Below are 14,441 nucleotides of genomic sequence, written 5' to 3'. Positions count from 1 at the left end.
ACTGATGAAGGTGAGGTCAAGGTACCCGGGGTCAGGACAGAGCAGTTATGGCCACCTACCTGGTTCTTCCTGTAATCTTGCTGAGAGTGGCGTAGCACTCGATAACAAAGCCTACAAATGTGTCTGAAGGGGGCGTGTCGCTGGTCTCCCAGCTCCTCCAGTCGCAGCATGGGTCCATCTCCACTGTCCGTGAAAGGGGCTTGGAGAAGTTTGAAGATCTGTAGATGCAACACATTTGTAACTAGATAAAGTGCCCCTCGGGGCACAGGTCTCCACCACGGCAGGTCAGGTTGTGGCCTCCTGGTGGCGCTATAATAGGCCAATGTGAAAAGGGTGGCATTTCTTCTTACGCCTTGGATGGCAATTGGATGATTTGAGGCATTTTGTTCCAAAAATGTGTTTTGCAAAACTACACCTGTTGGTGGCGCTATAACAGGCCAATCTGAAAAGGGTGGGATATATTCCTCAGCCTAGTAGGAAAGTCTGTGAAAGATTTCACGTAAATTGCACGCTGTGTTCATGATGTGGCTTTTTGTTCAAACGGGTCAATCCTGAAAACTTTGAACGCCATTATTAGCCAATTAGGATGGAATATGAAATATCGGACAGATCGGTCTTGAGCATATGACTATAGAGATACTGTGTAACGGGATTTTTGGACAAAATCTGGAGGAGTAATATCAAAAAATGTGTTTTACAAAAGTCGGCCTCCTGGTGGCGCAGACACACGCACAGACGGACGGAGTGCAAAATATACTCTGGGCTCCATCTTGCGCCACCCTTATCCCTCATCCCTAAACTTATTTTGCCATTTTTTACTATTTTGAAAATCATTTTAAAATAGTTCAACTAGCCGATCTACATCTACACGTTGTGAGCTTGTAGATCAGCTATTTGAACTATTTTAAAAGGTTTTTTTTAAATAGTAAAGAATGGCAAATAAGTTTAGGGATAAGGGTTAAGAGGTGGCACAAGATATAGCCCTCTCTCCCCATGCCTTTGGCCTGGTGGAGATAATTACCATCTTATATTAGACCATTTTAAAAGGGAATTTCATCCAACGTCATCGCTCAGTCTTGGGTTAGTTTTGATCTTAGTTTTGGTAGATTTCACTTCCTTTTGAATAACTCCACAGAATGCATTTGCACACTTTTTGTGTGTATCAGATGTTTGTTAAGCAACTTAGAGGTAACGTCTTGAAACGTCAAATTCCATATCTGAGGTTTGTGGCTAACCTGTTTGAGAATGTTCTGTTCCCTCATCAGTTTCTGTCTCTCCCTGTTGGGCCTGTTGACCATGATCTCCAGAACATCCTGTCCACTGTTGGGAATGTCCACCACAAAGAACACAAGGTCCTCTAGCAGCTTGGTCACAAACCTGGAAAGTAAAGAATCCAAAAGGAGACGTGGAATTGCCAGGTTGCCAGGAAGAGGTGCAATCTAGCGTGTGGAGCTCAGCTTTCCAGCATATGGGTGCAAGCTACTGAAATCATACCTGTATATTCAAACATGATATACAGTAGGTAAAATGTTAACTATAAGCATATGAAGTGTAAGCGTATATTACAGTAAAATAAATATATTATTGTATTATTAGGAAAATAGTGCTCTTACAATTCTGTAATAGGAAAATAGTGCATTATGAAATAGGAAAATAGTGCTGATGTAGCAACAAACAGTATACTGTACAAGCCAACAAATTCATTTTTCTACATTCACAATATATTTTAATAAATAAACTATATCCATTCCTAGGCCAGGGGTATTCAACTGGTGGCCTGCGGGCCAAATGCAGCCCGCGAGACGCCCCCTAATGGCCCCTGGAAGAATGGATTATGGAATTATGGCTAATGAAAGTTACAGGTATGGTGTGTGTTTTATGAAGTGTGAGATTACCATATTCTTTTGGAGAGAAATGAGATAGACTCCACTCACTTTAGACTAGAGCACCGACGAGGGTGAGTGTGTGTGTGTGTGTGTGTGTGTGTGTGTGTGTGTGTGTGTGTGTGTGTGTGTGTGTGTGTGTGTTTCCAGCTGGTGCTCGTTGATGCTTGTTAACGTCAAGGCAATTATGTTTCTGCACTGTCAAATAGACAAATCTATTCTAAGGTAGCATATACCTGCATAGACATATATTATCCTGCTCATCACTGTGCACAAATGTATATATAATATATATATATACAATGAATATATATATATATATATATATATATACACACACACACACAATCAGTCTACAGTTGTGGCCCACGGCCTAATCTAGTTGAATAACCCTGTCCTGGGCCCTAGAATATTAATATTGTAGTTACTAGTTTGTTTTTCTCATAGTGGAAGAATTGTGCGTCTCTGGTAGAGAGCAAAAACTGCATCAATGGGAATTCTAGATACACTTTCAGCAGGTCACCTTCCCCAGACATACCTCCTTTCGTTCTGTGTGATTGTACCCTTCTCCAGTTTGCCAGCAATGGATGCTAAAACTTTGCTTGCGTCGTTGGCAAAGTCTAAATCACGCACTTCAGCAGGTGGCACTGGTACGATAGCGAAAGCTTCCTTGTCCTCTTTTACAGCTGATGTTCCAATCTGGAATGAGGAATTGCTTTTACAATATGTTATCAGTCACATATGTACATTAATTATAATATCGACATCCGCATCAACAAAAGTACTCACCCGCAACATAACAGGTTTTTCTTCTTCTTTGTCGATAGGGTTGTTGGTGCTATGGACCCATGTGTTGGTGCACAGGTGCCTTAGCCTCGCAAAGGAGCTCCTACAAGTCAAACACGTGATTGTCTCAGATGACAAAAGCAAAACACAATGCAACAATTTCTGTGGCATAAGTCTGGCCTTGTGGGTAGAGTCCATTTCACAATAGAAAGGACCTTAGGCTCAATGCCTTCAACAGCTACAAATATTGTTTGTCCATCAACAGTCATACAGTATACAGTAAGCTGTTTCGTCTAGCAAGACATTGAGCCCCTATCCCCAATTCCCCATCCGTGTTTCGTTTAGCAAGACATTGAGCCCCTATCCCCATCCGTGTAAGTCACTGGAGCAACACCATCTGAATATAAAATGTAAATGACTAAGCACTGTATCATAATTTATGTTATTTGTACTGTACCACCACATCATATTTTGTACTAACAGAAATTGTTGAGAGTTGATTGAAACACCATTTCTAGTATCTTGCTAAAAAAAATGAAGGTTTGCTTCAGGCCTATATTGGTTACCAGTTACAATTGAATTTTAGCTTTTACGGCTATGCATCATGTACTCTACTTTCCGTCTTTCATTAAGGCATTAACAGGAGATTATTTGGATAATCATAGTGGTTGTACAGGTATAATACTTTCACATTAAGTGTAGGTCCAATAGCAACAGGCCGTGGTGTGGTGACAAAGTAGCTGATTATTCTTAATTCCCTATCACTTCCCTCACAACACTGAAACTTTACACATACGGTAATGACTATGTGGGAACTCCAGACCTCCCTTCCATCTTTGTACAGTATGTATGTATGTATGTATGTATGTATGTATGTATGTATGTATGTGTGTGTGTGTGTGTGTGTGTGTGTGAACAAACAAACGCAGATTTTCAATCTGTATGCACTCAACCTTTAGCACAGACAGCAGACACTGGCCATATTCCTGGCAGGCGTTGTATAATCGGCCAATGGACAGGCTTACCTTTGTGTACAGCTACTAATTACTCTCACACCTAGTGCCCATGTCTGAGATATGTGGGGTTATTTCAGGTAGGCATGGGAGGTGCCAGCAATAGTAGCCTGCAATTGCAGGCAGGCAGTGCAGGCATGCACAGTGCACAGTTTGCACACAGTACTTGATGTGACACACAATGGAGGCTTTGACACAAGGTGCAAATAGGCTCTGCCCCTTCAAATCAAAGATGGTGACTTCATCACCATTCAGTAACCCAGCCTACTTGGTGTTATCTGACATTCAACCCCCCTTTTTTTCTTCTCTACACCAAATATATTCACAAAGAATAGCAGAGCTACAATCTTACGCTTCACAACATGACATGTTGTGAGCTTGTAGATCTGGCAGATCATTTTCATGCCATGGTTGGCCTTGGTATAAGCATTGCTGCAAATTGTTTTTACCACCATAACCCTGAAACGTTTAGGTACATAAAAAGAAAAGCTGGTACAATTCCCATGGAGTGATGGGCATCCAATTATGTTCTGGCATTTAGATTTGGCTGGGCCATCATAAATCAAAGCCAAAGATGGGAGGGTAGTTCCAATCCCCTTTGAGGCGATGTTAGGAACTCTCAATTTGCTGCATTTTTTTATTGATACATGTGCAGTGATACCAAACAGCAAGGGCTCACTCATTTTTATCAATATACTCTGGTATGTGGATGGGAGTCAATTGTGAGAGTTTTTTATGCCACACCTGCTGTTACCAATATATTTCACACTACACTGCATATCGACATTAGTATAAGAACTGGGATATCTAACTTTGCAGTAAAAAAGCAGATTATTTATAATACGAAATATGATTTCTAGCTGGTGGTTGTGTGATTGTGCCGAGTACAGGACATTTATGTAACATGTGAACTCTGCTTAGAGGCATGTCATTGTCCATAAATTGAATATATCTGTAATGTGATCCAAAGAGGCCATACACACATACAATACGTACTGTACATACATACTGTAAACACTCAAGGATGTGCGCATGCAAGCACAATTGCACATACATGACAGAAATGAAACAAGCGTTTTGAATACGTTTTTTTGTTTTCAGAGTCCATTTCAGAGACATTATTTGGAAATGGGAAAAACTGAAATATGCACACTGCCACTGCCTCGAGCTTCTATCAAAAGAAAAATAATCTAACACTGCATGTAAAATACACCGAATTGAGAATTCCTGAAAATGATGACAAAGTGATCCCATGTCATGAAATGAAAAATGTTTTAGCCTCTGCTATCCTGAACAGCTAAAGTAGCTCTGCTCACCTTGAACTCTGCTGCTATAGCAGATGTACCTTCCCCTGCCAGCTAAATGCCAGTGTCTGCCAAAAATGTAAACCGATCAACAGTGTGAACGGGAGTCTCAAGTGTCTGGTCACCATCAGGTGACCAGCATCAACAGTCTTGCACTGGCACTACAGAGGCAAGCAGGGCCCTTGGGCTTGATTTATAATTAGTTGCACGTGTTTCATGCACCAAATATAGCAGATCTACCAGCTCACAACGGATCGCAGCGTGAGCTGCAGTTCTGAAGCGATACAACAGAAGAAGGAGGCTGTCTGTCTGTCTGTCTGTCTGTCTGTCTGTCTGTCTGTCTGTCTGTCTGTCTGTATGCATGATGTCAGCTCAGTCATTTGGCATAGTGATAGCAACATTCCGAGCTAGGCACTTATCTGTGAGACAGTTTTCCTATTTGGCTCTTCTTAGCCGCACATAGACTTGGATAGTCTTGGATAAGTTGGTTGTCCTGATAGTAGCCTTGGATATACTGTATTACAGCATGAGTGGCGTGTGTCCAAGTGCACAGTATATTATCAGGGTTAATTTACACCCATTTCACACTCCCAAGAGTGAAATGAATACAAAAGGTTTTACCATGTGCATAATGCAATACCTGGGCACCATGGAGTCCCCTCCTCTCAGAGTGGTAGGGTCAAGCTCAAAGATAGAGGAGATGTCCATGCCATACCTGGGCACCATGGAGTCCCCTCCTCTCAGAGTGGTAGGGTCAAGCTCAAAGATAGAGGAGATGTCCATGCCATACCTGGGCACCATGGAGTCCCCTCCTCTCAGAGTGGTAGGGTCAAGCTCAAAGATAGAGGAGATGTCCATGCCATACCTGGGCACCATGGAGTCCCCTCCTCTCAGAGTGGTAGGGTCAAGCTCAAAGATAGAGGAGATGTCCATGCCATCGGGAACAGGCACCAGGGTGTACATGGCCTTCTCCTGGGGTGCACGCAGACGTGCTCGTAGAGCTTCATGATCTCCATCCACCTTCAATCACAAAAGTATACACAGTACTGAAGGGTATACCAACCAGCAAAAACAACAGACAATCCGGGCACCCAAAGGTAAAAAGAGGATAGCCAGGCTATTGCTCTTTATACCTTTGAGTGCCCGGATTATCTGTTGTTTTCATGTCTTCATCCTGTTTGATCCATGTGAGCACCTTTTATATTTTTTACTATAAGGATCTTGATATCTCCTGTGAGCACCTGGTTACTCCTGTTTTTTTCTGACAGCAACTAGTGTTTGAAAGATCATAGACTTGGAGGTGCATGTACAGTCAAGTAGGCTAACTACTAGTATAGAAACCTGCCACAATCTGAAATATCTTGTACAACACTGCCATCTACTGGTGATTTCCAATAGGAAATGCATCATAATACTTGATGACACCTTGTGGAAAATTACTATCATTACCACAACTACAGCAATTACTAATGTAGGGATATCGCTCCTTGAAAAATCACTAACGCAGAAATCTAAACATTTATTGGAATATAGGGGACACCAGGAGACATAAATTCCCTGCATCAAATAAATACCAATGAGAAATGTCTGTATGGCTGGTGGGGTTTAATTTAGATGGGTGATCAGATGCTAGACAGATTGCAATAATGATTGACAGTACCTGGAAGTTAAAGGGTGTAAAGTCCACCACCTACACGAGAAAGCAAAAGCCAGTTATTGAACAGATGCGATCAGGAGAAGTAGAGTAGGGTAGAATAGGACAACACAGCTAAGCATGCAGAAAGAAGAATCTCTGACCGACTTACCGAGGCTCGAGGCTCAGTGCTTTCCTCCTCAAAGTCTGGGTTCACCTGGGAGAGAGAGCACAATCTAAAATAAGATTTGCAGCTTCTAGGTTCCAAGGTTTTGATATTATTATTTGATGTAAATTTGTCACATGAACCTTCATTCATTCATTCAAAACATGAGTAGCTCCCCCCCCTAAAATTAACACAGTGGAAATTATTTTTAAAATATTTGGACTGGGTCATGAGGCTTCTACATACTATGCCATGTTCCTAGATGCCTCTGACCAGTGTAAATTCACATCCAAGTTACCATGGGAAAGGGATTTAGGACTTACAATATCAGATGGTGATTGGGTTAGAATTCTTAGGAATGGAAGGAAAATGTCAAGAGAACTACGTACAAGGTTGATTCAATTCAAAATTATAAATAGAATATATTGGACACCATCAAGATTTAGCTCCAAATGTGCAGAGCGTAAAGGGATATTTCACTTTCAAAAATGTTTGGAGTCATTTTAACGTCTACTCTGGCTTTTGTAAGCACCCCAGACATTGCTTGTAGGATTTTGATACTTGATAATCAGTAACTTCAAAATCATCTCTCTCTCTCTCTCTCTCTAGCTTGTGGGTTGATGAATACTTTAATGATAAGCACAGCTATGCAATCGTAATAGTATGCAAAAGGATGGAAATCGAGCCACACACACCTCACCCACCTCTGCAGCCATGTAGCAACCCGTGGCCAGGTGTTTGAACCGGAACAGGCTGTTCCAGTAGCCTGCTCCTCCTCGACATGGGTCATGGTGGACCACCTGGTACAGGAAAACAAGCTTATAAACATAGATTATGACCTCCGTCGCACACACTTGCCCTTGGTGGATAACTCCGAATACCAATTGCTAACTGTCATATGGCGCTCTAGGGAGTATCGGTTATCACCCCTAAGGGTTATCAGTTATCACCTTCTCGGCTCTTTAAAAACGACCTCAAGCAGGGCAAATAATGGCTGGGTATGTGATAAGACAATATACACCGACCTCGTCAATTACATGATATCACAGGTACCGGTATACAGTGAGGTAGACAAAGCGAAGTTGAGCGCACCTCAACTTCCCAGAGTGCTTTGCTACTGGTGGCAGATGTGGCAGACTGTCGTCCTGTTGTCCTGAGAAAAACATGTTGCTTCTTCCTGTGGTCATCACAGGTGAGGAACTTCTCCTGTTCCGCATGGAACATCCGCACGACATCACCCTGACAGTAAACAAACAAGAGGCACACAGAGAGAGAGAGAGAGAGAGCAAGGAGTACAGTAGATCAAGTAGAGTATCTAATAGGTGCTGATAAGTTAATTTCATAAGCTTACGTAGCCTGATTTATACTTGGTTGCACAGAGTTGCGCACAAAAACAATCTGGCTTAAACAGTACTAACCCCCTTTAGTATGGTCTCCTTGTTGTCACTCCATTGCATGAACAGAGTGACTTTCCAACTAGTATTGCAATTTACAGAATTCACCTGAAAGACAGAGATGCAGACAGAATTATTTGTCTATCTATACAATAAAATGTGACCAAATCAACAGTTACTTTACAACAGTAAAAACCAACCAGGTTGCCCTCCTAATATACCGGTAGTTTCTGATCATTGGTAGAGCTTGACATAGGTAGGGGATTTTATATGGCCTCAGAGCTATAAAGGAATTCTGCCAATGCAATATTTGAGCTTTCTGCATGAGACATATGACACTGCTGAATAATTTTAATAATTCTCATTTCCTTATCTTTGTAGATGCATGTCAGCAAGTCAAGTCAATTTGGCCATTGTTCTCACTACATATAATCCAAATGGGTGTGTGTGCAGTACCCACTGGACACTGTGGACAATAAAATATACGTTGATAGCTTAAAATGTAAGGCATTTGACTCCCTCCTCCTCGTTAGCAAAGCTAGTATGCTCGCGTCAACATTTTCAAATATAAACATTTCAAAAGGTGCATTTGTTTGGCACAAGATTGAGGACAGAAAATACAACATACTTCACCGGCATAAACTATAAACAATTTCTGGTAAAAGTCCTATAAGAAATAAAAAACAAAAGTAGATATTGTACTACTACAAATACTGTAGGTTTGCATTATATACAGATGACTACTTACATGAGGTGTTTACAACTCCAAATAAAGCAACTGCTGCTAATTAAAGCTTCATGCACAGTACCTCATTGCAGCCTGGGTTGTCAACTAGCTGATGACTGCTGGCATGTAAGGGTTGTCCAGCATTCACAGGGTTAAGAACCACTTTATCCCCAATCACCACCTGAAAAATGAGCCCATAAATCAAACAAACATTACACTGAAATCTGCGTTCGTTTGCACACACACACACACACACACACACACACACACACACACACACACACACACACACACACACACACACACACACACACACACACACACACACACACACACACACACACACACACACACACACACACACACACACACACACACACACACACACACACACACACACACATCCTGCAAGACCGTGATACTACATCTATCCACAGGGACTGTTGCCATTACAAGGACCCAGACAGGAAGTGATACATTACTGCAGTTTCTGTAAGACCAGAACTGAAGTGTCCTTCAAGAAGATAGACGACTTTAAATGCAATCTCAAGGTCTGGCACTAGTCCCATGTGGGTCAAGAGAACATCCTGGGACTTCAAATGACAATAGGCCGTAGAACTTCAGAGACTAGCAACATCGGTTTGAAATGTCAATCAACTTCGGACATGCAGTTTGGTGAATATCATAAAAGCATCTGTTGGATAGATGCTAGCCATCAGACAGGCAGTAGGGGGCATACTGGAGCAGAGATCCTACACTGTATGTGAAGTGGTGAACATAATTGGAATAAACTGATTAGCTGGCCTAAGTCTTACCAGGTTAGATTTAATGAATTAATCTTCAAATCTTGCAGTAGCTAGACACCTGGACAAGACTAGAGCTGTGGCCTCTATCTCACCTACGGTATTCCTGCCCAACATTACAGGAATTACAAATTCCTCATTTATCTGATGGGAATGGCCTGCCTCATGCTGCTGGACCCTTAGTAACCTTAGGCTTCCAAATGTGAAGGTGACCCGAGTTGTTTCTCTTAACTACTATTGACTTTATCCCCATTATCTTTGGGTTATCTACCCACACTGTCTCCCAGGGAGCGCAGCTTGTAGAAGGGCTGAATGTAGAACCAAGAGCCCTCATTGCCAGCCGAGTCCAAAGTCACCCTCATGGCATTCTTCTCCAGCAGCGCAGGCAGACGCTTGTTCACTGTCAGGTACTTATTGCTTTTTAAGTGCAATAGCTGTTCATAAAAACAAATAAAAAGAAACACATTTTTAAATAATGCACACAAACATGACATTCATAATTTTAAATACAATAATACATTCCAATGCTAGAATCTTCAATCAACAGATTTTGCGACTTGTAGCTATGGGGCAGATGGGAGATGGAAAAAATGTCAAAGATGGGCTCAGTAGGCCTCAATGGGACTATGCACCACTTAAAATATCATGTGACTATTGTGTCTCACAATATAATTTTTCAATTTATCAGATCTTATAAAATAAGCTCTTCTCCCTTCAGTGTATGGTACTTACAGTACTTGTTATTATATTCCTTGGTCATTTGTTGTCAGTTTTATGTTGTGTGTGTTGTGTTGTATGTATTTTTTCATGATACATCTACACTACAGTATGCTATGTTAAGCTGGCATAATTGTATTGTTTTTGTTTAATGAATACAAATAATAACAAAAAGAAAACAGAGGTGGATGCACACTATGCAGTTTACGTGAACCAACACTTCACCAAGTAAGTAGTGGTTTCATCAGGAGTTTTAACCATCTCACACTGGCTCTCATTTGGACCCAGCTCTAAGAATGGATGGTTGGAGCAGACCTTTGACCTCCGACAACAGTACAAGTATTCATGTCAGCTGTGGCAGCAGTGTGGTGAAACCACAAACATCCATTATTAAATTCTCCCAAGGGGCACCCACTGTGTGCTGATGGGTCACTTCTATGGAGCACCCACGCTTCAGTGATGGGTGGATTCCATGGAGCACCCACACTGTGCTGATTAAATGTTTCAACTCTTCATTTGCACAACAGCCAGATGAATTCTCTACGTGTGAAATGTCGCCACCTATTCAATTACTTGAATGATTACTCGCAGTCTTGGACAAACCTTCTCATTAGCATTATTGTTTACTAAATAATTCCATATGAGCCATTTCATCGTTTTGATGTCATACACCATTATTAAAAAAAAAAAAAAAAAGTGAGGGGCGCATACTGTACATCATCATACATCATCTCATTCCGGCCAATCACAATTTGCGTCCTCACTTTTCCATCCTCACTTTTCTGTCCTCACGTTTTAGCGTCAATATGAACTTTGCTCAACCAATCAAATCATCGCTACGGCCGGGGTGATCAGCCAATCAAATCATTGCAATGGGGTACACAAAAACACAAAAAGCAGGGGCATAGGAGGGGCTAGCGCCCCTAAAAACAATGATCATGAAAAACCCTTCAGTGAGTCCATGTATCAGTACAGTGGTACTATATAGTAATATCCTCTCTATTGTCCTCTATGTGGTTGCTCCAACATTACCATAATACAGCAGGCCTGTATGACCATTCTTGGTAAGGATATATTCCATAGTGGCCAGTTAATAATCACATGCCTGTGTGCAAACCATTCCTGGGCAAATGAGTGGAGAATGATAAGGCTCATCTTGTAAAACAAGTGACTGCATTGTAGAAGCTGTTAGAACCATTATTTAAAGTCTCCCACTGATAGAAGAGATGTATGCCAAGTCATCAAGCACAGTCATGTGACAGGGTCATTATTGAACCACGTACAGTAAGCCCTCAACTCTGCTGGCCTATAGTTACAGTACCTTCTCATATAGGCTATTCCTCGTCATACCTGAATGACATTTCCATACTGGATGACTGATCCCAGCAGCTTACGGTTCTCAGACTCGTTCTGCTTCTTCTCCAAATCGGCAGCATGCTGAGAACAGGAGATGGAGACGTTAGAATACAGTGACCCTCCGTACTCAAACCAGCAACATTTCAAGTTGAAATCCCAGACCCGACCCCCAGCAAGAAAGTATTGCATTTTTTCTCAGATTTTCTTGCACTACAAGCCACACTACTAACATGATGTAGCAGCTATCGTTGCTCGTGGGAAAGCAGATCAGCGGGACTTGTTGGACCTGCGGTTTTACTCGCCACAGACAGATTAGATGCTATGCTAACTAGCAGAGTTCCCTGCATTTGTTCTGCCCTGGTCAAAGATTTCAATAGTGTTCTATAGAGAATGTCCCCAACCATGGTAAAACTGCCAACATTACATAATCTGACACAAATAAATAACAATAATATATTAGTTTGGCTCTCAGGTTAGAGCTTATAAGGAAACAGATCTCCTACAGTACATTACTGATAGATGCTGCTTTACCAGTAGCGCATTATAAAAATGGAAAGGTAGAGAAACTAAAGTAGAGTTATACAATAGTTTCTCTACCTTTCCATTTCCATTTTTATAATGCGTAATACTGTATAGCACACACTTACATGGAGTTTGTTGAGGAGAACGGCGTCTGTGGTACTGTTTCCTCCTGGCTTGGCTGCTTTCCAGAACTGCTTCTGTGCAGAGTATCTGTTCATGGGACACAACTTGAAAAGGCAGTCTGGAAGGATGGGGTGAAAAGAGAAAAGAAAGGAGCCAGAAAGGTAAGCTGCAAAGACCCAATATTTCAAATTGCAGCATTAATTGAGAATGACAGTAATGGTTAGAAATTAGAAATAATGTAATAACCACATGACATTAGATCTGTTTACCTCTAGCAGGCCGGAGGTTATGTTGTGTGTTGCACGTGGCCAGCAGGCCAAGGATCTCAATACTAGAATTTATTTTTTCCAAACCGGTCATTGCGGTCAATGACAACTATGTTATATAAAAAAGTAACGCTACTAGTATCCCTCAAACCACCGGTACTCGTGGAAGGGAATAATATTCAGGAGAGAGGAAAAATGTCAAAAAAAAGGAGGAAAAACATCCAAATCCAGACACATTTTAGAAGTAAAATGTCTCTATTGTATTTGAGCTAGAGACATTAAAATACACCATTGTATTCTGACCCTCCAGGCTATGTGATACATGTCGACAAGGCTATACAGTAGAGTGGAACTAGCCAATCAGGCGCATACTGACAGTCTGTCATGGGATCTATTACTAGCCAATTACAGCGCTCCTGTCCTTCCGGCACAATCTGAAATCTAAACATGTCAAACAAGATAATCTGGATGCATGTACAATTATATATTTCACTGAGTTACTCGCTAACTCAACACAACATTGGTGTGGTGTGGTGAAGTAGTGGTCTCATTGGTGAAGTGTATTAAGATTGCAGTCTGTCCCTTCCACATAGCGCCTACCTACCGCCTACTGATGTAGGAGCTAAGACGGGTACTGACATACTGTAGCACCCTCTCTCTCTGAGTCATAACAGAGAGAGAGGGAGGTACAGTTGGAGGCCATCGATATTGTCCTTTTCTTTTTGCTGAGGTTTGCGTGATCTGCGCAAAAGGACAGTTAACCCATTTTGGGCGGGAACCCCTTTTGGTGTTTTAAACATTATGTTATAATTTAGCTATTGAAAAATAGCAGATCTACAAGCTCATAGCGCGCCACCGAGTGGCGCGCTACGAGCTTGTAGGTCTGCTATTTTTGAAAAATCGTGAAAATATTTATTTCAGAAAACTGGAGGATTTAGAAGGATTTTTTTAAATGTTGAGGTCAAGCCTAAATGGGTCAAATGATAAGGGACAATATCGGTGGCACCCAACTGTAGGAAAGAGACACACTCCAACCACTCCAACAACTGGCTTTGTACCCGTGTACCCGTGTTTGTTCGTACCAAAAAAACGAGCATGGTTGCTATGGTTAGCAACCAAAAAAACAAGCATGGTTGCTATGGTTAGTATGTGACGTCACTGACATCAGAGATATCACGTCAGAGTGAATCAATCTCTATATAGGCAGCTCACTGGAACCGGGCTGGCAACCTGGGCGCGTTCCTGTGGGTCTGGAAGTTCCGGGGACCCCCACACGGAGTTGCACCACTCAGTTCACACGGGTGTGATTTTTTTAACTACATTGCAAAAGTTACTTTTCATGTAAAATTACTTAATTTCTGTGCAACAACTGTAAACATGCTTTCTTGTTTAGAACTCGAGTTAACAAAAAAAAAGCTTTCTTTGATGGCATCTTAGGATAGATGTATTACAGTGCAGAAACATAATTGCCTTCCTTGATGTATTAATGAGCAATTGAGCATCAACAACCATCATCTGTCTCATTTCTCTCCAAAAGCACTTGAATATAATTAAAGCTTACATTTCATATCACACACACACACCATCATTTACTAGCCCACCTATATATATATATATATATATATATATATATATATATATATATATATATATATATACACACATACACACACACTACGCACAATACGATATATATACGATACGACAATAATCGTCGGGATTAATATCGATCGATATATGATATATTG

The 14,441-nt window shown here is 41.3% G+C and overlaps 1 protein-coding gene across 17 annotated transcripts in view; it reads right to left on the bottom strand.

The window, feature by feature from the left end:
• The window catches only part of itpr1b (inositol 1,4,5-trisphosphate receptor, type 1b), a 118,568-nt gene that overhangs the window by 88,599 nt on the left and 15,528 nt on the right, over positions 1–14,441 (bottom strand). For 6 of the 17 annotated variants that reach the window (XM_079510905.1, XM_079510919.1, XM_079510916.1 and 3 more), the window contains exons 4-17: positions 12,430–12,545; positions 11,777–11,863; positions 9,985–10,143; positions 8,989–9,087; positions 8,204–8,287; positions 7,878–8,024; positions 7,481–7,585; positions 6,792–6,836; positions 6,647–6,676; positions 5,852–6,006; positions 2,673–2,772; positions 2,422–2,582; positions 1,236–1,377; positions 60–218 (exon numbers count right to left, since the gene is read on the bottom strand). In XM_079510905.1, the coding sequence (XP_079367031.1) occupies positions 60–218; positions 1,236–1,377; positions 2,422–2,582; positions 2,673–2,772; positions 5,852–6,006; positions 6,647–6,676; positions 6,792–6,836; positions 7,481–7,585; positions 7,878–8,024; positions 8,204–8,287; positions 8,989–9,087; positions 9,985–10,143; positions 11,777–11,863; positions 12,430–12,545 (1,589 nt within the window). Of the gene's footprint in view, positions 1–59; positions 219–1,235; positions 1,378–2,421; positions 2,583–2,672; positions 2,773–5,626; positions 5,691–5,851; positions 6,007–6,646; positions 6,677–6,791; positions 6,837–7,480; positions 7,586–7,877; positions 8,025–8,203; positions 8,288–8,988; positions 9,088–9,984; positions 10,144–11,776; positions 11,864–12,429; positions 12,546–14,441 lie in introns of those variants that run through there. The other 11 variants (XM_079510918.1, XM_079510907.1, XM_079510911.1 and 8 more) reach the window with 4 other exon arrangements.

Source organism: Electrona antarctica, assembly GCF_951216825.1.
Source record: "Electrona antarctica genome assembly, chromosome: 9".
Classification (NCBI taxonomy): Eukaryota; Metazoa; Chordata; class Actinopteri; order Myctophiformes; family Myctophidae; genus Electrona; species Electrona antarctica.
This window is presented reverse-complemented; position numbering and strand designations above follow the sequence as displayed.